The sequence below is a fragment of the Geotrypetes seraphini genome, chromosome 10 (assembly GCF_902459505.1).
Source record: "Geotrypetes seraphini chromosome 10, aGeoSer1.1, whole genome shotgun sequence".
NCBI lineage: Eukaryota > Metazoa > Chordata > Amphibia > Gymnophiona > Dermophiidae > Geotrypetes > Geotrypetes seraphini.
Genome location: NC_047093.1, coordinates 64,129,411 through 64,153,427, shown reverse-complemented (window position 1 = coordinate 64,153,427; position 24,017 = coordinate 64,129,411). Strand labels below are relative to the sequence as shown.

The 24,017-nt window shown below is 44.9% G+C and overlaps 1 protein-coding gene across 1 annotated transcript in view; it reads left to right on the top strand.

The window, feature by feature from the left end:
* KCNT1 (potassium sodium-activated channel subfamily T member 1) overlaps positions 1-23,712 on the top strand; it is a 152,545-nt gene extending 128,833 nt beyond the window's left edge. Inside the window, exons 23-24 of the mRNA XM_033962267.1 lie at positions 18,225-18,309; positions 21,277-23,712. Of these exons, the coding sequence (XP_033818158.1) occupies positions 18,225-18,309; positions 21,277-21,397 (206 nt within the window). The 3' untranslated portion in view covers positions 21,398-23,712. The remainder of the gene's footprint in view (positions 1-18,224; positions 18,310-21,276) is intronic.
* Positions 23,713-24,017: the final 305 nt, after the last annotated feature.

The following is a 24,017-nucleotide window of genomic DNA, read 5'->3' as shown; positions in this document are numbered from 1 at the left end:
CTGTGTATATTGACCTCAGTTTTTCTTTGAAAAAAAAACCCTCTACAAAGCTGTTTGTACGCATCAGACATGGTGGCAGTTTAATTCTGTAGTACTGGACATAAAGCCTTCCATACACCGCATTCTGAACCACGATGCTCACATACCGAGGAACAAAATGAAATGGCAAGAACCACAGCACCGTGTGTAGCAGCAAAATAAAATAACTACTTTTAGCTGGTGTTATACACTGCATTGTGGTTCTCGCTTTTTCTTTTTTTTTAATATATGATCTATGTCCACAGAAACCCGTCCTCCACCGAATGCACAGCAGATATTTCTCATAGAACACTATTGTGGTGTCATTCCACTAACAGTACCAGGGCATCCTGTGAAGGAACACAAAATCCTACAGCGTCATCCAGGAACTACGGAGCCGCTTTCTTATACCATAATAGCATCCATTTCCAAAACTCACACCAGGAACTAATCCAGAAAAGGCAGCGTCATAATTATTGTAGTGGGCTCTAGGACATCAATACAGCTACTGGGAAAACAAAATCACCAGATTACTGAAGATACCGCACACACATACCCCCTGAAGTTAGATTCCTACATTGGCACACCTAGCCGCTAGAGACGCCTAGCTTATGCTGGGTTTTACTAAATGGCGGTAGAAGTTTCTACTTCAGGACCAGTGAGTTAAATGCGCCAAGGTTCATAGAATGCCTATGAACATCAAAGCATATAACTCACCAACCCACGGTAGAAACCTTCACTGCCATTTGGTAAAAGGAGCCCTTAATTAATAGGCTTAATCGGCACCCATAATTGGCACTTCTCATAAATGATACATTAATTGAAGTTAATCAAGTGTTAGGCACACAACTGGGTAGGCACGATTCTATAAAAGTTAGCCACCTTGTCCAAACCGCCTATCTAAAAATGGGCATGGTTAGGGGGGGCGGATTGTGTGCAGTTTGAGTTTTGTGCACAGTTATAGAATATGGGCTGCAACTAAGTTAGGTGCAGCCATTTATGCCCCCCAAAGAACCTGGCATGAATACGGTGTGCCTAAATGTTAGGACACTTAGCAACGCCTAAGGACGCTTCGGAGGCGCCAAGAGCAATCCTATACAATGCCCCATACTCTTATAAAGGAGAGTAAGTGGTGGAGTGCCACAGGGATCTGTACTGGGACCGGGGTGCTATTTAACTTATTTATAAATGATCTGGCAATTGGGTGATTACATTGGCAGATGACACCAAACTGTTCAAAGTTGATAAAAAACGCATGCAGATTGTGAAAAATTGCAGGCAGATCTTAGGAAATTGGAAAACTGGGTATCCGAGTGGCAGATGAAATTTAATGTGGACAAATGCAAAGTGATGCACATTGGGAAGAATAACCCAAATCACAATTACCAGATGATAGGGTCCACCTTGGGGGTTAGCGCCCAAGAAAAAGATCTGGGCGTCGTTGTAGACAATACGATGAAACTTTATGCCCAATGTGTGGCGGCGGCCAAACAAGCAAACAAGATGCTAGGAATTATTATAAAAGGGATGGTTAACAAGACTAAGAATGTTATAATGCCTCTGTATCGCTCCATGGTGCGACCTCACCTGGAGTATTCAACGAAGAGTGACCAATATGATAAAGGGGATGGATCAACTCTCGTATGAGGAAAGACTAAAAAGGTTAGGGTTTCTTCAGCTTGGAAAAGAGATGGCTGAAGGGAGATATAATTGAAGTCTACAAAATCCTGAGTGGAGTAGAACTGATACAAGTGGATCGATTTTTCACTCTGTCGGAAGTTACAAAAACGATGAAGTTTCAGGAAAATACTTTTAAAACCAGCAGGAGGAAATATTTTTTCACTGAGGGAATAGTAACGCTCTGGAACGCATTGCTAGAGGTTGTGCTAAGATCAGATAGCGTAGCTGGTTTTAAGAAAGGTTTGGACAATTTCCTGGAGAAAAAGTCCATAGTCTGTTATTGAGACAGACATGGGGGGAAGCCACTGCTTGCCCTGGATTGGTAGCATGGAATGTTGCTACTCTTTGGGTTTTTGCCAGGTACTAGTGACCTGGATTGGCCTCTGAAAGAACAGGCTACTGGGCCAGATAGACCATTGGTATGACCCAGTAAAGCTATTCTTATGCTCTTATACTTAGTGCTCATTAGTCGGCGCCATAAATAGAATCGGGGCCTTAGAACATAGATACACCCTCAGAGAATAGAGGATAAGTGACCGCAGTCTAAATATAGGATTATATACGGTATATATAACCTGGAACTGAACCCCCAGGCAGCCATAGTTTGTATGCAGTCTGACACCATGCCGCGCCTATGTGTCATCCAACTACTGAACAGGATTACAAGCAAATATGCTAGGTTTCAAACAATGATGGAAATTGGAAAGAATAAAAAACAAAAAAAATTGAACAGATTAAATTAAAAATTCAAGCATCCAAAACAAGGAACATTCTATAATTATTAGTTACTCTGGAATTCATGCCACATGGACTCAGCACTTCCCACACACATGTTTCTTGCAGGCTCCACAAACATTCGCAGTTTTGTTTCCATTGCCCTTCACAATCTGACATTTGCAACTCCCTCTAGGCTCCTCTTGGTCAAGAGGTACTTCCAGCCTCACTTTCAAGGAGTTCTGATGCAGTAGAAACTCCAAAGGTAACTGAAAGACAAACCCCACATTAATATGTCATGCAGGTAAAAAGTACTGCGCAATACTGTTACAAGGGTTAACCTCTGATTTTGTGTAGTAAAAGGCTCCTGTCTCGGGCATCTTCTTTTGGTCACTTCCAAGGTAGACATCTGCATGGAGGATGCTCAGTAGCCAAACTTTAAAAAAAAAAAAAAATCTTTACAGTAAGAATGCAGTCTCCAATGCTTCATCACCACCACGGTATCATAGAGATTCACTTGGGAGTTTTCACCACTGGTAGAACCTCTCCTTCATGATAGATCTTCTTTCCCCACAATGCTTGCACTCTTGATTTTTAACAAAAGTGATCCGTAGTAACATTTCTTCCCTTGCTCAAGAAAGTGTCTAGAAGGTTGAGGACAAAATGTTCTAAAAGAAAATGGTCAGCAAGTTGGGGATTGTCTTTACTTATATATGAGAAGCCATTCAAAAGTATTTAATTTTAGAATCAAATTCTGGCTCACAGCAGATACCGCAACCATTTGTACTGGATAAATAGACATCTTGCTTTAGTAGGAAAAAAACAACTATTGACTATCAAATTTGCTCCAGGCTTGCAAGGAGCAATTCAGATTCTCAATAGAATGGTTCCAGACTTCTGAAAAGTTATCTGTCTTCAGATTAACTTATCTTGTCAATTTTTTATCAAACCCTATATCAAGTGGCATAGTAAGAGGGGGGAGAGTGGACTGCCCCAGGCGTTGTCTTGGTGGGTTTGCTGGCCCCTCTTCTCCTTTCTTCCCCCCCTTTCACACTTTCACTTCCCCCCACCCACCCACCCACCCACCATACTTCTAGCTCTTCATCAGCACGCCGGCCTTGGTGCTCCCCTCTGACATTACTCCCACGACTAGGAAGTGACATTAGAGGGAGAGCCGATGCCGGTAGCAAGTTGGAGATGCTGCTCATGCTGGGGGAGCTCCAAAAGTATTGGGGAAGGGAAGGAGCGCATATGCAGCAGGAGGGAGTAGGGGAAGGTGAGGGGGGCATCACCACCATGGGCACCTCCCACAATCGCTACACCAGTGCCTAAATATCATAAAAATTTGCTGGGATCAATTAGGCAACATTATGGCAGTAAAATGCCTGGGTCCTCATACAGTTGGCCAAAGACTTTTCATGGAAAAGCTGTTTGCACTGTAGGCGCCAGGAGCATATAAAATCATAATGCAGGCATCTTGTTCCAATTGTCATCTTGGAGCTGTGTCCTTGCCTCAGACGATAGTTCCGCCGATAAGCAACTGCTGTGTGCTTTCCATGCTGTCTCTGGAGGTGTTAAATTTATTAGAGATCAACAAACTTTCCTACATCCTACGTACCATCCAGAGTGAGAAGTATTACAGAGATCAGCCCCACAGACTCTAGTACTTCACTCTGAAGAAAGCCACCATAAGATGGTTGAAATCTCAACAGGATCAATTTGATGCCTTGTTTTCTAGGTGTGAGTGCTTACCCCTTGGAAAGTATAATAGTTAGCCTCTTGAAACTTACATGATATGTGAAACACCAAAGAGCAAGAAAAGTCAGCTAAACAAAATAATGGACTCATAAATTAATTAAAAGTAAATCATCTAATTTTGTTAGGGGTCAAAATGACCCCCATGATAGTTCTAGCTTAAGAGGCTAAACGTTGCACAATTTCTGCATGGCCTCAATGAAATCCTGTGAGCAAAGATATGATTATTTATTTATTCAATTTTCTATACCATTCCCCCAAGGAACTCAGAATGGTTCACATGAATTTATTCTGGTACTCAAGTATGTCCCGGCGGGCCCACAGTCTGTCCAAAGCACCTGGGACAATGGGGGGAACCAAGTGACCTACACTATAGAAAAAGTCAGTCCACCCTATCCTCAGGACCCTACAATATGATTAACGGTCTTTGCCTCTCTCCTTCAAGAATTCTGAATTCTAAACTCCAAGCTTATGTTGAAAGAGTAGAAGAATGGGTATAAAAAAATACTACTACTACTATTTTATTAATTATTTTTAGAGTGCTACCAGACGTATGCAGCACTGTACAGAATCACACAAAGGAGACAGTTCATACTCAAATGAGCTGACAATATAAACAATCAAGACAGACAAACAGGGTGCTAGGGTAGGCGTTAAAGTTAGAGGGGATGGTTAAATTGCTAGCTAGGGTGGTGAGTAGAGGGCAGAGGGGAGTACGGTTATGTCTTGAAGGCTGTCATCCAAGTCACAGCAGCATGAGGTTTTCCCAGAACCTCTCTAGCACTATCAAGTATATGATATGAATTCTGTGTGCGTCTATCTTATTTGATGCCTTATCTGGAATATGCGGTACATACATTTTGCATGTAATCTGTGTATAGTATCTACTGAATATATGGTGATGATTCGCCAATTTAGACACATATGGCCTACAACTAGAGGATGGTGCATGAGTTAATCCATAATGAATATGCATGAGATTGATTTGCATACATTGTAAGCAAATCTCTTTCTGCATATTCATTAGGGATTGTAGAGGTAGACTAGGAAAAGTGTGCAGGGAGTATTTGTGGGTGTAGAGTATAAGAGTGCTATTTGAGTGGGGATTGTGTGGAACAGTGATTAGAGTCACAGCCTCAGCACCCTGAGTTTGTGTGTTCAAATCCAATGCTGCTCCTTGTGACCCTGGGCAAGTCACCTAATCCCCCATTGCCCCAGGTACATTAGAGAGAGTGTGTGCCCACAGGACACAGGGAAAAATGCTTGAGTACCTGAATGTAAACAACTTAGGCTATAAGTGGTATATAAATAAATTAAAGCTTAACTTTGTATACCGAGTCATCATTCTGATAAGGCTCGACTCGGTTTACAGCAATTAAATAAACAGGGAATGATTTACAAATGATAAATAGAAGATAATAGCAAAATTTCAAAATAATTAATTTTCAAAATGTTTGGCAAATAGAGTAGTTTTTAAAGATTTATGGAAAAATTGAAATGACCTGGAACTTCTTAAAAAAAAAAAAAAGGGGGAGATCATCCTACAGTTGAGAGAGTTTAAAGACCAAAGATTGACTGAAGATCTCGACTCCTTTAATCCCTTTTTTAGAAGGAAGGGAGAGTTTAAATAGAATTTGTAAGACATTACAGACAGGAGAAACTGTGGTGTAAATAAAATGGAGGAGGAGCAGACAAAGACGGAAGAAAAGCTGAGACTAATATTGAGAATGCTAAGATGGAAGAGGAACAAGCTGGTGGAAAATTCAAACTAAGGGAAGACCTGGAAAGGACTAGGTCAAACTGAGAAGTGCAGGGAACAGAATACTGTATATGAAGAGTAAGGGGACAATGAATTGAGAGAATAGAGCTATAGAAACATACTGGGAGGTGTAAGAATAACTCAGACCTGCACAGCCCAGTGAGTCACTCCTGCTTCTAAAAGGCACATCGCAAGTGGTTATATTAAGGCTCGTGGTTAATGACTGACGTAGATCACCCCAGTGACATTAAAGAAAAAAAGGGAATTTTAATCTGCTATAGCTAATGTACAAGCTAAAAGGATTCCAGTGTTCAGCAAATTAAAATGACTTTGAATGATACTTCACCATGAGCACAGCCACATGGAGCATGCATTACTCTGTTGCAGACAGGTTTTCATCAACCTACACATCACATTGAAAAAGCATGCTGCCTTTCTTAGTCATGGCCATACCCAGAGAGTGTATGCATACATATGAAATCATTGATAGAACATTAGCCTGCTTTTCTCTGTTGTTTTGCTCATCAACCACAGCAGCTTATCAGCCTGTCTCCTTTACTGCTTAAATCGCTGCTTGCTGATGTTTCTCTTTCTTTCTCTCTATCTCTCTTTTTCTCTGTCTGTGCCCTTTTTTCTGTATGTTCTGTAGAGGATGTAGCAAATTTAACAGCCAGTGATGTGATGAATCGGGTAAACCTGGGATATTTGCAAGGTAAATTCTTCTCCCTGGGAGTCAAGCGTGCACACAGCATTACGAGAACATGCCAGTTGAATCAAACTCCCTTGAACACTACTACTCTGTTTTCTTTAAAAAAAAAAAAAAAGAAAAAAGTAGTCTTCAGAGTTTCAACAATTTTAGCCCAATTAATGTATCCCCAGATTATTTAGAAGGCAAAACGCAGATAAAGTGAAGGGTTTTTAAAATATTTCATCAGAACAAGTGCTTCAGCTGCTAGAAAATAATCTGTACTGAATCAGAGCAATCTACCGTATTTTCACGCAAATAACACGCACCCGTATAAAACGCGCACACGTGTATAGCGCGCAGAAATCACGATGATAAGCACAAAAACTTTGGTATAACGCGCTCACGATTATACCGCGCATGCTGCCCGACTCTCCGTTCACCCCCCTGACTTCCGTGCACTGCCCCGCCTCTCCGTGCGCTGTCCCGACTCTCCGTTCACCCCCCCCTGACTTCCGTGCACTGCCCCGCCTCTCCGTGCGCTGTCCCGACTCTCCGTTCACCCCCCCTGACTTCCGTGCACTGCCCCGCCTCTCCGTGCGCTGTCCCGACTCTCCGTTCACCCCCCCCTGACTTCCGTGCACTGCCCTGACTTTCCGTGCGCTGTCCCGACTCTCCGTTCACCCCCCCTGACTTCCGTGCACTGCCCCGCCTCTCCGTGCGCTGTCCCGACTCTCCGTTCACCCCCCCCTGACTTCCATGCACTGCCCTGACTTTCCGTGCGCTGTCCCGACTCTCCGTTCACCCCCCCTGACTTCCGTGCACTGCCCTGACTTTCCGTGCGCTGTCCCCCCCCTCCGTTCACCCCCCCCCCGACGTCCGATTCATCCCCCCCCCCGGCAGGACCATTCGCACCCCCACCCCGAAGGACCGCCGACTCCCCGACAATATCGGGCCAGGAGGGAGCCCAAACCCTCCTGGCCACGGCGACCCCCTACCCCCACCCCGCACTACATTACGGGCAGGAGGGATCCCAGGCCCTCCTGCCCTCGACGCAAACCCCCCTCCCCCCCAACGACCGCCCCCCCCAAGAACCTCCGACCGCCCCCCCAGCCGACCCGCGACCCCCCTGGCGACCCCCACGACGCCCCCACCCCCCTTCCCCGTACCTTTGGTAGTTGGGCCAGAAGGGAGCCCAAACCCTCCTGGCCACGGCGACCCCCTAACCCCACCCCGCACTACATTACGGGCAGGAGGGATCCCAGGCCCTCCTGCCCTCGACGCAAACCCCCCTCCCCCCCAACGACCGCCCCCCCCAAGAACCTCCGACCGCCCCCCCAGCCGACCCGCGACCCCCCTGGCGACCCCCACGACCCCCCCACCCCCCTTCCCCGTACCTTTGGTAGTTGGCCGGACAGACGGGAGCCAAACCCGCCTGTCCGGCAGGCAGCCAACGAAGGAATGAGGCCGGATTGGCCCATCCGTCCTAAAGCTCCGCCTACTGGTGGGGCCTAAGGCGCGTGGGCCAATCAGAATAGGCCCTGGAGCCTTAGGTCCCACCTGGGGGCGCGGCCTGAGGCACATGGGCCCAACCCGACCATGTGCCTCAGGCCGCGCCCCCAGGTGGGACCTAAGGCTCCAGGGCCTATTCTGATTGGCCCACGCGCCTTAGGCCCCACCAGTAGGCGGAGCTTTAGGACGGATGGGCCAATCCGGCCTCATTCCTTCGTTGGCTGCCTGCCGGACAGGCGGGTTTGGCTCCCGTCTGTCCGGCCAACTTCCAAAGGTACGGGGAAGGGGGGTGGGGGGGTCGTGGGGGTCGGCCAGGGGGGTCGCGGGTCGGCTGGGGGGGCGGTCGGAGGTTCTTGGGGGGGGACGGTCGTTGGGGGGGAGGGGGGTTTGCGTCGAGGGCAGGAGGGCCTGGGATCCCTCCTGCCCGTAATGTAGTGCGGGGTGGGGTTAGGGGGTCGCCGTGGCCAGGAGGGTTTGGGCTCCCTTCTGGCCCGATATTGTCGGGAAGTCGGCGGTCCTTTGGGGTGGGGGTGCGAGTGGTCCTGCCGGGGGGGGGGATGTATCGGACGTTGGGGAGTCGGCCGGGCAAGAGGGCTTGGGCTCCCTCTTGCTCCGATTGTGGATGCGGGTGCGGGTGGGAGCGCGTGCGAGTGGTCGTTTGGGGTGGGGGTGCGAGTGGTCCTGCTGGGGGGGTGAATCGGGCGTCGGGCGGGGTGGGAACTATGTTTTAAAACTTTCGTATACCGCGCTCACGCATATAACGCGCGAGGGGTATGCGCGGTAGGTAAAAACGCGTATAACGCGCGCGTTATATGCGTGAAAATACGGTAAGTTATCCTACTTTACGATGCCTTTGTGGACTACAAAAAGGGCTTTTCCTTTTTGCTCCTCTCTGAGTCACTCAAAACATTCTGATAACCTTGGAGACAATCCCCTCCCACTCTCCCTCGGCTAATCCAAGGCCCTAAACTATTATCCTTTTGTGTTATAGCTCTTTTAATTCAGCCTATAAGCCTATTAGCATAGTATAGTGAATCCTGCAGTAGCATCGGAACATACATTACCACAGCATAAAAAATAATACATGTCACTGGATACAGTAATATGTATTTCCAGCAGTATAAGAGCCCCTGTCTCAATTTAGGCACAAAATACCCTCCAGATCTTCTTGCCCTTCTGCACCAAAATCCAAAATGACACCAGATGACTCTCAGCTTTCCTTTGGCCTAAAGGAGTCAATCTATAAAGGGTCAGAACACTAAAACATGTTCTGTGTTAAATCATGGCTGGGATCTTCATTTCAAGTCGGCATTGCAGATTTTACTGCCTTGCTACTTAAATTGTAAGCTGAGATTTGAACATGACAACATCAAAGTTCCTGCAGTTAGTGCAAACCCCTGTAATGTTCCGAGAGGGCTCTGAAAAGCTGCCCTTTTCACGGGCAAATCCTCAAAAGACTCTCTACATATTAACAACACGCTTCTGCTTGAAAAGGAAACATTTATCTAAATTTGACAAATATTTTTGAATGACTATCCATTTAAACTTATGAATAAGAAAATTTAAAGATGAAAAACAAACCCCTGTTTCATTTCAAATCCTTAATAGGCAACAATTAAGGTGAAAGAAAAAAATTAAATGAAACATTTGAATTTAAGATCTTTGACAGGCCAGAATTAAGGTGACAAGTTGGCATTTTCGTATGGCTGTGTGCTTCTTTAATCAAGGCAGGCCTTGAAATGTGGATTCGTGGAAGTCCCACAGAGACATGGGCCAAATGCACTAAAGGATTTTTCCCATCTTGTGTCTGTAGGAAAAATGCTTAGTGCTTAGAGCCCTATCGTATATTGCCGACTGGTTTATCCTTTATGTAAGGGTCAGATGTACTAAACATGTTTCCCATAGACATTAAATGGGACAAAAACTTTTAGTTCATCTGGCTGTTGACCTTTCAAGTAGGCGAATCATGCTACTTTAAATGTATCTGATTTCCTTGGACTCACAAAAGTAGTTTTACTTTAACTATCTTTATGTGGTATATATATATTAAAAAATCTAATTCCACTTGCATTTAATAGTTGGATCAGGAATGTGGATATTCTTAATACATTAATGGTGCCCAGCTTCAACAATTGGGTATACTCTGGGCCAGGGTATTTAAAACTATTACCTAAGGCAATATACTGAGTGGGAACAAGTGTTTTCTTTCAGTGCATGGTTTCAGCTGACCAGGGGCTTCTATCATACAAAGGAATGTTTGCAACAAGTATGGGCCTTGCCCAGACCATTCCACAGTCATCCTGTTTAAATTCATATCACTGTCATGACAATCATATAGTTATAAATGTTCCTGCATTCATTTCACAGGTAAGCTGAGTTAAAAGACAACAGTTTTTTTTACAGAATATGAAAAAAAATTCTGCTATCTTAATGTGAACAGTACCCTGTTTTATTCCACATTCATCCCACTGTCGTCTCTTCATGTGTAAGAGCAACTCCAGTAGCAGGAAGCAGCCAGCTTGTTTAACAAGCATCATCATTTTTCCATATTAACACTGAACAGCAAGTATCTTAAATCTGCATACTCTAGACTAGCAGGAGAGGCATTTACAAGAAAACACACAGTGAGCTACAAATTAATTTAGAAGTTTTTGATAAAGATCTACAGTATAGGGCTGGTTCTGCATAGGACGCCGGTCTCAGCAGCCGCCCAAGAAACGGCTAAGAATCACATACCAGATTTGTGTCTGTCTTTAAAATCGGACGCCTTACCCCCCAATTCTGTAACTGATGCCCATGTCACTGGTTACAGAATCATGCCTGTCTGATTGAAGGATCCCTTGTCTCAGCTGATTGTGGCAAGGGAATCCCTGATCAGCTGAGCCGGCAGGCCTCCCTGAAGCCACAGCTCAGGTGATCAGGGGGAAAATACCCCTGCTGTGATCAGCTGAGCCATCGGCAGGAAACTGCAGTACACTTATTACAAAATCGGCAGGAGGGTACCTATTCCCTCCTGCTGACACCTCCCCGAAACCCCCCCCCTACCTTTTGGAAAAAAAAGTCTAGCTGGAGGGATGCTTACTCCCTCCAGTCGGCTGGCCTGCCTCTTCAAAATGGTGGCCCTTCCCCTTCCCGATGCATCCTGGGATGCACCGGGGAGGGGCCTATAGCCCTGATTGGTTCAGGGTCCTTAGGCACCTGGGCCAATCAGGGCCTTAGGCTTTCTTCTCAGTGCATCCTGGGATGCATTGGGAGTGGCCTAAGACTCCAATTGGCCAGATGCCTACAGCACCTGAGCCAATCAGGACCTTAGGTTCCTCCACCGGGAATGACCACCATTTTGAAGAGGCGGTTCTGGGGGTGGTGTCAGCTGCAAGGAGTGGGCATCCCTCCTGTCGGTCTTCATTTGGGGTGGTGTCACTGCTTTGTGGGGGTAAGCGGCAGGAGGGAATGGACATCCCTCCTGCCAATTGCAATGGAGGGGTCAGCGTAAGGAAGGAATGGGCAACTCTCTTGCCGATTTCACAGTATGTGTCAGGGTGTCCACTGCCAAAGCTGACTTGGCTGATCGTGACAGGGGTATTTTCCCCTGATCAGCTGAGTCAGAAACTCCCTGAAGCCATGGCTTCAGGAAGGCCTGCCGCCTTATTTGATCGGGGATTCCCTTGCCACAATCAGCTCAGCCAGTCATGTCTACTTATAACTTTGGAAATGTAGGCCAGCATTTTTCTGGCCTACATTTCAGGCATCTGTCACAGTCCTAGAGAGACATCTGGTGCTGCTTAAGTTCACCCAAGGCCACTTCTGGGTGCCCAGCCTTGAGTAAGCTTAAGTGTCCCTAAGCGTTTCCCTAGACCAGGGGTGGGCAACGAGGGCCGGAATCCAGTCGGGTTTTCAGGATTTCCCCAATGAATATGCATGAGATTTATTTGCATGCGCTGCTTCCCATTGTATGCAAATGGATCTCATGCATATTCATTGGGGAAATCCTAAAAATCCCAACTGGATTCCGGCCCTCGTTGCCCACCCCTGCCCTAGACCCACAACAAATGCCTACAGTGTGGGCATCCTGCCTCTGTTTTTGGTTTTTTTTCAAATGTGCATCCCAATTGGCTGTCAGATGGTGGTAGGACGCCTACTGCCACCTGCAGTCAGGATGCCTGTTTATAGAATCTGTCCCTATATTTCTGGATCAGGGGTGCCCACACTTTTATGGCTTGCAAGCTACTTTTAATATGATCAAGTCAAAATGATCTACCAACAATAAAATTTTAAAAAACACAAAGCACACTGTACGCAGAGAAAATGTTAATTATCATTTATATTTGGGGGTTTTTTTCAAAGAGGTCAAGGCAGATGACTTTAAAAATTGCAATGTCACCTCAGTAACAACTATACAAAAATAGACAAATATACCCCCTCCCTTTTTACTAAACCACGATAGTTGTTTTTAGCGCAGGGAGCTGTGCTGAATGCCCCATGCTGCTCTCAACGCTCATAGGCTCCCTGCGTTAAAATCCGCTACTACCGTTTAGCAAAAGGGGCCATAGTGCAAAATATAGACAGAAGATATAAATTCTCAAAACGGACAAATTTTGATCACTAAATTGAAAATAAAATCATTCTTCCTACCTTTGTTGTCTGGTGATTTCATGAGTCTCTGGTTGCACTTTCTTCTTCTGACTGTACTTCCAATATTTCTTCCCTTCCTTCTGCCTCCAGCATGCTTCCTCTCTTCCAGACCTCATTCCATTCCCCAACCAACATCTGTCCTTCCATGAGTCCAACTTTTTCTTCCTCTCTGCCTGCCCCTTGCCACCCGACACACTCCATTCCCTCCCTATTTTAGACTTTTTTATGTTTAGTTCATCTTTCGTTAAGAGCCATGTCAAACACAAATCATCCAAGATAAAAATGCAGAAAATAAGTCATTGGAATGTGTGTGAGTGTCGTTGGGGGGGGGGGGGGGGAGGGGAGAGGGCAGGAGTTAGAAGGGCCACACAGACATCCCAGCAGCCTAATGGGCACTGAAGTGAACTTCACATAAAAAGTCTCAGGTCCACATCATATCATGAAACCTATGTTATAATAATAAAAATGGCTGACATATATTTTCAAAAATAGTGAAGAGGACCATGGGTCAGTATGCAAGACTGCAACTATTGCAATTATCTGTATTATCATCAATTTGTCCCAGTAATTCAAATTATGCAACATAAATGTCCAAACTTTCAAGCATATACTACTTGAAAAGTCTTTTAACAACAAAGAGGGACATTTTCAATAGGACGCCTAAGTTCAGCTTTGGACATTTTGAGAAAAACACCCAAAATTTAGATGGAGAAAATGTCCATTTTTGAACCTGCAAGATATCTTTTTTTTTTTTTTTTTTTTTTTAATGGTCCAGCTAAATGTCTAATTTTTTTTGCCATTATCGAAAAAAATAATGTCCAAATTAAAAATGTCCAAAACAATCCATTTGCATGTAGGAAGGGGCCAGCATTTTTAATAAACTAGCCAAACAGACATGCCAGCAAAGTAGTGGGGCAACCTAGGGGCTATTGCTGTGAACTTCACGTTAAGGGTACCAGGTACACATCTCACTATAACCCCCATACATTATATGTTGAGCCCTCCAAAACTGCCCCAAAACCTACTGTACCCACCTGTCTACCATACCAACTCTTATGCCTGTAGGTGTCGCCTATATGGCAGTTCAGTGGGGTTTTTGTGTACTAGTTAGGGCAGCCATTTGTACTTCCCACCAGGCTACTCCAGAGATCTGCTTGCAGTTGTACTAGGACTGTCCATAGTATTTTCAGCGATCATAGAGACAGATATGTACTGATTTGTGCAGATATTTGGGAGGGGGGGGGGTCGGTGACCACTGGGGGTGTTTGGTGGCCATATTTTTTAGCCCTCCAGTGGTCATCTGATCTGTCTGGGAACCTTTTAGGCCTTTATTCATTTTGAAAACAGGTCTAGCTCAAAACATCCAAATTGTGCCCTGGAATTTTTGTAAAATGTTTATCGCTGTAAAACGTCCAAGTGCTAAGCCTGTCCTAATCCCAGCCACAACATGCCTCCTTAAGATTTAGATGCACTGGAGACAAAATGACCAGAAAGAAATCAAAAAGGTCAGTTCTGAAAATGTCCACTTGGATGTTTTGACTAGTAAGATGTCCAAATGCCAGCTTATGCTCTCTTTTAGATGTCTGTCTTTTTTAAATAGGAGCCCCAAAGTCTGTGCTTAACTAGGCATATTTCCACTTTGAAAAATGTTTATAAAGGCAGAAACATGCAATACTATTTAGATGGCTTACGTTGAATGATGACCCAAGGACCAGCATCTGACCTTCTGTTTGCCTAACCTTCACTGTTGACTCAGCATTTTGAAAATTAATTTGGATTCTCTCCATAGCTGAATGGTATAACCAACATTCATGTCGTATTTAGTAGATGCTAATCCAAAAATTAGTTCCAATTTTCAGAATCTTTACCCAGTGGAACAATTATCTGTGTGCTCATGGATGGTTGTTTACTTTCTTTTAGGGTTATCACAAAGAAATAATTGCCTAAATGAATATTGAGCTCAAAACTACTAGGTTCTTTTCAATTAATTACCTACTTGAAACTGCTCACATTTATTTATTTGGATTTATTGACCTCCTTTAAGAAGTGATTCACTCAAGGTGGTGTACTGTAAGGTTTTTTTGTTTTTTTAAAAAATCAGGTACCGTATATACTCGAATATAAGTCGAGACCCCTATTTTTCCCCCCCAAAAAAGGAGGAAAAATGGTTGACACGAATATAAGACAGGGGCTTAATATTCAAGTGCCATGCTTTGCATCCAGTGTCCTCTCCCTCACGCCCTCCCCTGCCAGGCTCTGAACTCAGCCCCCCTCCCTGCCAAATTCTGTACCCAGTCCCCGTCCCTCTCTGCCCTGCAAGGCTCTGTACCCAGCCCCCTTCCTTACCAGGCTCTGCACCCAGCCCCCTTCCCTCCCTGCCTATGCAGCCAGCCCCCCTCCCTGCCAGGCTATGCAGCCAGCCCCCCTCACTAGTTGCCAGGCTCTGCACTGCACCCTGTCCCCTCTCCCTGCTAGGCTCTGCACCCTGTCCCATGTTCTCTTCCACCTCTGGTGGTCTAGTGGTAGGCCGGGCCAGGACAGGAGAGATCCCTCCCATCTTCTTTCCTGGCCCGGCCAAAGCAAATAATTTTTTACCTCTCCCCCCCCCCCCCCCCCTCCGTGTACCTTTTTAGTTTTCCCAGGTGGTCCAGCAGTCACACCTGCTTTGAATCACCGATCAGGGCTCGGGGCTTGCGGTGCACAGGCACACAGGAGTGAGCTTCTTGAGCTCCCGCTTGGCCCTACTTCGCTTTGCGAGAACAGGTGTCAGCCATTCTGCTAGTGACACAAGGCCGCGCAGGAGCTTGAGAAGCTTGCTCCTGCGTGCCTATGCGCCACGAGCCCCAATCGGCAAGTCAAAGGAGGTGCGCAGGGCAGGAGCATGGTCCTGTACATACACCTCTGGACCACCAGGGATAACTAAAAAGGTACCGGGGAGGGGGGAGGGCGGGTTAAAAAATGATTTGTATCAGCTGGGCCGGGAGCCAGGAGGGATCTCTCCTGTCCCAGCCTATTAGAAGCCTGCATCAAGTTGGGGAGGGGGTTGGGTGATGACCCGAATATAGGACGAGACCCAAAAATCTCATCTTATATTCGAGTATATACGGTACTCAAGTATTTTCCCTATCTGTCCCGGTGGGCTCACAATCTAACTATAATAGTATCTGGAGCAATGGAGGGTTAAGTGACTTTCCCAAAGTCACAAGCAGCAGTGTTGGGATCATACCCAAAAGCTCAGGGTGCTGAGACAGCAGCTGTAACCCTGAGGACACTCCTACTCTCATTGCCAAAATCCTCCAGAAATATCATGAAGTTATTATTTTTGAAAATGGAGTTATAGTTATAGTTTTTATTTTTAGTCCGCCTTATACAAAGCAGATTACAAATAAACATACATAGATAAAATGCAAATATAGATAAAACTCATTCTTCTAAGCAGTGTGTTGGCTGCCACATAAAAAGTGTCCTATAGCAGTAAGGAATTAGCCCCTCTCCCCCTGGCTATCACCGGAGATCCATACAGTATAACATAATTCCTCTCTCTCTTTCATCTTTTTTTCTTATTGTATTTTTTCAGTGGTTACTTTCCTCTTGAATTCATACTCCTTTCCATTTAATCATACTATTATTTTATATGTGAATGGCTTTGATCTGTGTACCAGTGTATCAAGCATAAACAAACTAAACCAAACTGGTTTTCTTTTTGATGGTTAGGCATTATACTCTAAAATCCATCTGAGGACAACAGCCTTTCTCTCATCCTCTGTTACTTCTCTTATCTTTGTATTTAATCACATCAGTCAGTGCTCCTGACTTTCTGTCGCATCAATGACCAACACAACAGAAACGTAGCTTAAAATAACCGTCTCACACTAACTAGTTATGAGAATATTATTTAATGATTAGGCCTTTAAAATACTCTTGAAGGAACTGGCAGTGTGCAGTAACACCCATTAACTCCATTCACTTGATTTTCATCATTCTGACATAGGCCTCTACTTGCTTCATGGTCGTCATAAGAGGGTTCTTCAAAAAGTTTCCATATTTTCATGGGAAATGGTTAGGGCGGGAGAAGTGGTAATTGGGCGTGTCATGTGACTAGTCAAGTCAGGCAAGCTGGCACACCTTGTCATTTGCTTTTGAGATATTTAAAAAATAGTGTTTAAAAAATATAAGGGCTGAAACTTTTTGAAGATTCCTTGTATACGTGCAGCAAGAACATATGAAAATAAGCTTGACTTTGGGAGCGTTAATATCCAAAGACGCATCCGTGTTCAGCCCAGAGCAGGTTAAAATGCTTTACAATAAGAATGCCAAGTTTCCTTATGATCATATGACCATTACTGCTTCCATTATTTCTTATGCAAACAATTTCTTCTGATTTTTCTTCTCTGCCAGCATGACATTTATGTATTGTAGAGCATGCCATCTTATAGGGAGAGACGAGCTGAACAGCATGATGTGACTTTAGAGTTAAAATCACATCAAAACTAGACTCAAAAGATAAATCTCAAAAATGTTGGCATAGGAGATAGTAGCATTCCTGTCTCCTCTTCTCATAAACCAACGTTCTTCATCAAAACTCTTTCAACACTAGAGCCATCAGAAGCGACCCTAAAGAACTAGTTTAATGGAGGTTTTCTGTCGCTGGGCTTCCTCATCGGCTCACGTGTTGATAACTGAAAATATTTTTGAAAAATTTTTAGTCTCGGCAAATGCCCTCACAATGCTTACTTTTTCTTCCTAAAGTGCTTAAAGTGTTGAATATTTAGATAGATTTAGGAGGGACCCTTGTTTTGGGTGTTTGGGACTTAGGCTTTTTTTTGGTTTATTATATGTCTTAAGTGTAGATGTAGTGGTGGTCTGGGCGTTTAAACAGTTGAATGTAGAGGCAGGCCATTATAAATAAAAAAAAACAACCTCCTTTTGGACGTTTTTTTTGATAATGGACATTTTCCTTGCTTCTACTTTCAACGTTTAGGGCCTTAGGCCAAAAGGGGACTTAGACGTTTTTTTTTTTATTATGCCCCTCCACTTATCCATTTAGATAAGTTATACGCTATTTATCTATCTAAATATTCAGCACTTTAGGAAGAAAAAGTAAGCATTGTGAGGGCATTTGCCGAGAATAAAAGTTAAAAATTATTTTAAAAAATTAAAAATATTTCAGTTATCAACATGTGAGCCGATGAGGAAGCCCAGCGACAGAAAACCTCCATTAAACTAGTTCTTTGGAGGGTCACTTCTGATGGCTCTAGTGTTGAAAGAGTTTTGATGAAGAACGCTGATTTATGAGAAGAGGAGACAGGAATGCTACTATCTCTTATGCCAACATTTTTGAGATTTATCTTTTGAGTCTAGTTTTGATGTGATTTGGACTAATTGGACTCAGACTTAATTAATTTGGCCAGTTAAAGTGACCTTAGAGTTGGCATACCTTAGACAATTGTTTTTTTGCCTCTTTTGCAGATGAAATGAATGACCATCAGAACACGTTGTCCTATGTCCTCATCAATCCACCCCCAGACACACGGTTGGAAGTCAATGACATTGTGTATGTATTTAAAGGGGGAGAAAAGTTGCAGCATAGAATGAAGTGTAGCTTAATAAATTAAAAGCCACATTTCCTAGGTCTCTTCCCCCACCACAGTGGTGTAGCGAGGGTGAGAGGCGCCCAGGGCGGTGATGCCCTCCCCACCCTCTTCTCTACCCCCCCACCTCCACACGTTCCTTCCCCACCCCCTCCTGTCGCACACGCGCCACTTCCCTTCCCCCGTACCTCTGTAACATTCCTGGCGCGAGCAGCAACCCCCAACCTGCTGTGGCGTCAGCGTCGACACTTCCTCTGATGTTACTTCCTAGGTGCGGGTCCAGGAAGTGACATCAGAGGAAGAGCTGACGCTGGTGCAACAGCAGGTTGGAGGTTGCTGCTCACGCCAGGAACATTACAGAGGTACGGGGGAAGAGAAGCAGCGTGCGTGTGCGACAGTGGGGGGGGGGGCATGAGGAAGGTGGGTGCCTGCACCCTCACCAAGATGGCACCTGGGGTGGACCGCCCCCCCCTTACTACGCCACTGCTGCGATAACACAAAATGGGAGAAAAGTCTAAGATTGATCCCTCAGATTCTTACCTTCTAAATTTCTCCTCACAAGCAGTAGAATATGCAGAAGAACTCAAGTTATATACAAGTCTACTTTTACTGTTCATTTAAAATAGCTGTTTGGAGTAATGGGCAGTTATGCTGAGCATTTTTTCTCAGAGATACAAAGTGGAATAGATCATTTGGTTACAGCAGTGCCCCACAAACTTTCTCGAGACACGGCACACTAAAGCGAGGAGCCGCGGCTCAAGGCACCCGGAAGTGCCTAGATGTTGCCATGACGATGTCATGTGCATGCATGACATCATCACATCGACATCCGCACATGCACGAAGGTCCTCTAGATGGGCCCTGAGATGCCAGTGGGGGGAGGGGTGCCAGTAGGGAAAAGAACCAGAGAGAAGGAGAGGTGCTGGCGCCCGTCGATTGCCTACAGGATGTGCCTCTCACCGCGAGAGGCATGTCCTATAGGCAGTGTTGGCGCCGGCGCCGCTCCTCCTCCCCAGTGTGCTGCGGCACGTCTGAACCTCAGGAGCACTACTCAGTTTGCGATACATTGGGTTACAGTCTACCTTATGCCATTATTCCGCTCCCTTCATATAACTGATAGAGAGCAGAATTTGTTAGAACAGCCATTCCCAACCCGCCACGGGGGGGGAGGGAGAGAGCGAGATTCAGGCGGCCAGCAGCCACCGCAGCCGACATCCGCCTCGGGCCGCCGACAGCTGCCGCGGCTGACATCCGCCTCGGGGGGGGGGAGGGAGAGAGAGAGCTTCGCGCGCAAGCACACTCCTACCTGCGGTGCCCTACAGCTCACAGAAAACGGGCGCACGCAGGTGGGAGTGCGCATGCGTGGCTTAGCGTTTTATTATATTAGATGCTAGATGTACGCAGCACTACACATTAAAACATTAAAGTAGTAGGGCTTACAATCTAATCAGACAGACAAACAGGATAAGTAGGTGTCAGGGAGTTTCTCAGGCATGGGTGCTTTACAAGCGAGTTGGGGGTGAAAGTTAAAAGCAACTTTGAAAAAGGGAGTTTTTAGCCTGGATTTGAATACTGCCAGACAGAGGTTGATGTACTGACTCAGGCAGTCTGTTCCAAGCTATGGTCCAACAAGAGAGAAGGAACGTAGTCTGGAGTTGGCAGTAGAGGAGAAGGGTACAGATAAGAGAGAGATTTGCCTGATGAACAGAGTTCCCAAACTAAGGCCCACTTTTTTGAAACTTCTTTCAACTCTTAACTCCCCCTCACTGCTGTCAGATATGTATGCCTACTATAACCTCCCCAACCCTGAAATGTCCTGTCTAAGTTCGATTGTAAGCTCTTCTGAGTAGGGACTGTCTATTGTATGTTGAAATGCACAGCGCTGCTTACGCCTTTCAGCACTATCCTCTATAATAAAACCCTAAGCGCGCATGCGCACTTAGGGTCTTGTGATCCTTGACAGCGTGCTGTGTCCTTCCATGGCCGTATTCTATTTATGGCACACGGCGGCTTGAGGCACGCATGTGAAGGCTTGAGGCGGCTTGCGCCGGCTGTCGGCGATGCAGGCATTTGAGCGGCGGTTTCACTGCTGATAGCTGGCGCCTAGAGGAATGGCTGGAGGGTGTCATGAGGTGTCCCATGCTGGTAAACATTCTCAAATACTCAGGGAAGTGGAGGGGGAGCATGGAAGAGGTGCTGCTGGACGGGGGTTGGGTGTTAAAAGGAAGGGAGAAGGCCTACTGCTGGACAGAGGAAGCAGGGAAGAGGTGCTGCTGGACACAGGGGAGGTAAAAGGAAGGAGGCCAATGCTGGAAAGGGGGAGCAGGGAAGAGGTGCTGCTGGACACGGGGGAGGTAAAAGGAAGGAAGAAGGGCTGCTGCTGGACAGGGGGAGCAGGCAAGGGGTGGTGGTGGACAGCCAAAGAAAGAGAGAGACAGAAAGAAAGAAAGACAGACACACACATCTATTCTAGCACCCGTTAATGTAATGGGCTTAAAGACTAGTAGAAATAATAAATAGGAGGAGGAGAAGGAGTCTAGGGAGAGAGAAGAGATATTGAGCAGCTGCAGAGTGAATGCACTTGTAAATCAATAAGATGAGTTTGAATAGTGTGCGAAAATGGATAGGGAGTCAATGAAGTGACTTGAGGAGAGGGATGATGCAAGTATAGCAATTCTAGCGGAATATAAGTCGTACTATTAAGAGATGACCTCGGAAAATGACTTTTATACATGTAATTGAGCATAAACAGTAAAACAACTTGAATACTGCTTGTCTAGTGCAGTCAAAGAAATATTGGAGGAACATTTCCCATAAGCAATCCTTCAAACCTTAAGGATCTAAAGAATATGGAATAAAAATTCTTTAGTCATAAGTGGAACCAGGTGCTCTAATTATTACTTTTTTCTCTCCTTTGTATTTCTCTCTAGGTATTTAATACGTTCCGACCCTTTGGCTCATGTGTCCAATTCTCAGAGTCGGAAAAGCAGCTCCAGCTGCAAAATAAACATGGTGGCCAACCCTGAAACTAGAGATGAGACACAGTTATAAAGGAAAGTGAGCCAGGCAATTCCTCTTATTGGAACTAATGCACGGAACTCACCAAAAACAACGTTCAAGCATAAAGATTATTTGTCAAAGACAAGCATGAAGGCAAGAAGGAAACGTGAACTTCAAAAGGCTGAAAGAGAAGAAAATTTTATTTTTACTTGATGTTGCACTGAGAAACTATGATCTCCCTCTGCAAAGCGAGCTACTTCGTCAATTTGAAAGGCAAAGCCTAAGAAACCTTTTGTGGGACAAGTTACGTACATCAGCGGAGTATACAATTTCTAGCTTTCAAATCCATCATCATCACTGGGTAAAGACCTTCACTAGAAGAACCAGTAAACCTGAAACTGCACTAAATATGAAACTGGGATTGACGATGATGAATTTTAAATACATCAGCTGTATATTTAAGCTGGAGTTTTGATCAGTGAAAGGATGACAGGTGAAACTCTGTGCTTTGCTTTCTCTTTATCATATTGTTCTAGCCAATGGGCAGTCATAATGACTGAATTCAAATACCTTGAATGTCAATTCATAGCTAATTTATGTTCTGGCGGAAGGACTAGTGAGGGAATTGTGAACTCAAGGATACAAGTTTCACAACCTATAGTTAATAGTATTCTTCATTTTCAAATTATTTTTGAAAATAAGAATGCACCTATCTTAACAGCAAAATCCATACCATAGAATTCTCAAGAAATTGGTAAAAGTACACACAAAGTCTCTGCTACTGTAACATTATCAGATTACTACATTCTGATCTCACCTTCCACAAATAAGCATTTCTTCAGCAATTAGTGTTTGCACTTATGGCACTTTCAACATTTCTAAATGACTAGAAAACATAGCTAAAGGTCCTTACTTTTTAGCCGTCCAGCTTACTCTCATAACCTGTAGACTTAAAACAGCCTCTGTTGGTCTTGTCACTTTTCATTCTCTCACTGTTCACATTCTTCAGTCTTTTTGGGCCAATCAAACTCAAGTTTAGATGTCCATTGATCCTTGCCACATATTCAGCCATTGTTAGCTCAAGTTTCCCTCTATCCCCTGCCCAGCAACTTTAAACTGCACCAAGGTCAATTTTCAAAGAGTGTGGCAGGCCTTCTTCAATAATGTGTCTAAGTCCGATTTGGACGTCATGAGGAATGCATTACAAAAATTGGGCGGAGAAAATGTCCATTTTCAAAACCACTAGATGTCTTATCTTTTTTTTTCCCCCCCCGAAAATGACCTATTTAGATGTTTTGGTCTTTAGGACGTCTTTTTTGGCCATTTTCAAAAACAAAAATATCCACGTTAAAAATGTCTAAAACCAAGTCATTTGGACATAGGTGGGGACACCATTTATACTACACTGGCTACAGAGACATGCTAGCAGAGCAGTGGGACACCTTAGAGGGCACTGCTGTGAACCTTACATAAAGGGTGTCAGATGTACATCTCACCATAACTCCTTTATAATGTATGGTGAGCCCTTCAACCCTACTGTTCCCACTTCTTTACCACTCCAATGCCTGCAGGTGTCACCTATAGGGCAGTACAGTACATGTTTGGTGGGCTCACACTTTCTACCATTTATGGTTAGAGTGTGATATGGGCCTGAGTTCCCCTCTCTATTGTTCACTATACTGCCCACCAGGCTACTCCAGACACCTGCTTGCTGCTCTACTAGGATTTCCCATACCTGTCTCTACTTGGTGTATACAGTTTCATTCAGATCTTTGGGGGGTTGGATGTCAGTGACCACTGGGCGAGTGTGGGGGAGTCATGGCTTAATCCCTCTAGTAATCATCTGGTAAGTTTTGGTACCTTTTTGGCCCTTAGATGCTTTTAAAACAGGTCTAGCTCTGGACATCTAAATGGCATTTTGGATTGCCCTGGTAAATGTTTGATTATTGCCGCAAATGTCCAAGCACTAAGCCCGCCCATAAAACGCTTCCAACATGCTCCCTTGAACTTTAGACACATTGCAGACAAAAAGCCTAGCAAGATATCTAGGAAGTAAGTTTCAAAATTGGGTACTTGGACATTTTGTGATTAAAACGTCCAAGTGCCGGTTTATGTAGTCTTTTGGACGTCTTTCTTTTTTGAAAATGAGCCCCTTAGGATTATAAATCAATGTCTTCAAAAATTGATTACCCAGGGTTAAGCACCAAAATTTAGAATCCTAAGTTAGGAAAGCTCCCAGTGAACACTTGGGCCCAAATTCTGTAACCAGCAGCTAAAGTTAGGCACCTATTATAATTTTGGAGGTGCCCACCTACATAGGCGCCTATCTAAATTGAATAAAAAGCTTAATTGAGCTTGTTATTCATCAGCACTGATTGAAACATAGGCGTCTATCAAGAAAGCGTAATTCTGTAACAAGGCGCCTCTAACACTTTAGGCGGCCTTCAAAAAAATAGGCGCTATGCATGTTAGGCGTGGGTGTGGCTATGTGTTAGGTGCCTTCTTACAGAATCACTGCTCTTAAGCGTGCTTAAACGCTCGCATGGGCGCCTAACTTTTAGTTGTAACTAGAGCTGGCCTATTTATTAGGCGCCTCCAAAATAGGTGCCGCTCAGCGTGATTCACTAAACAGCACCCAATTTTACTTGAATCACGCTGAACAATGCCTATA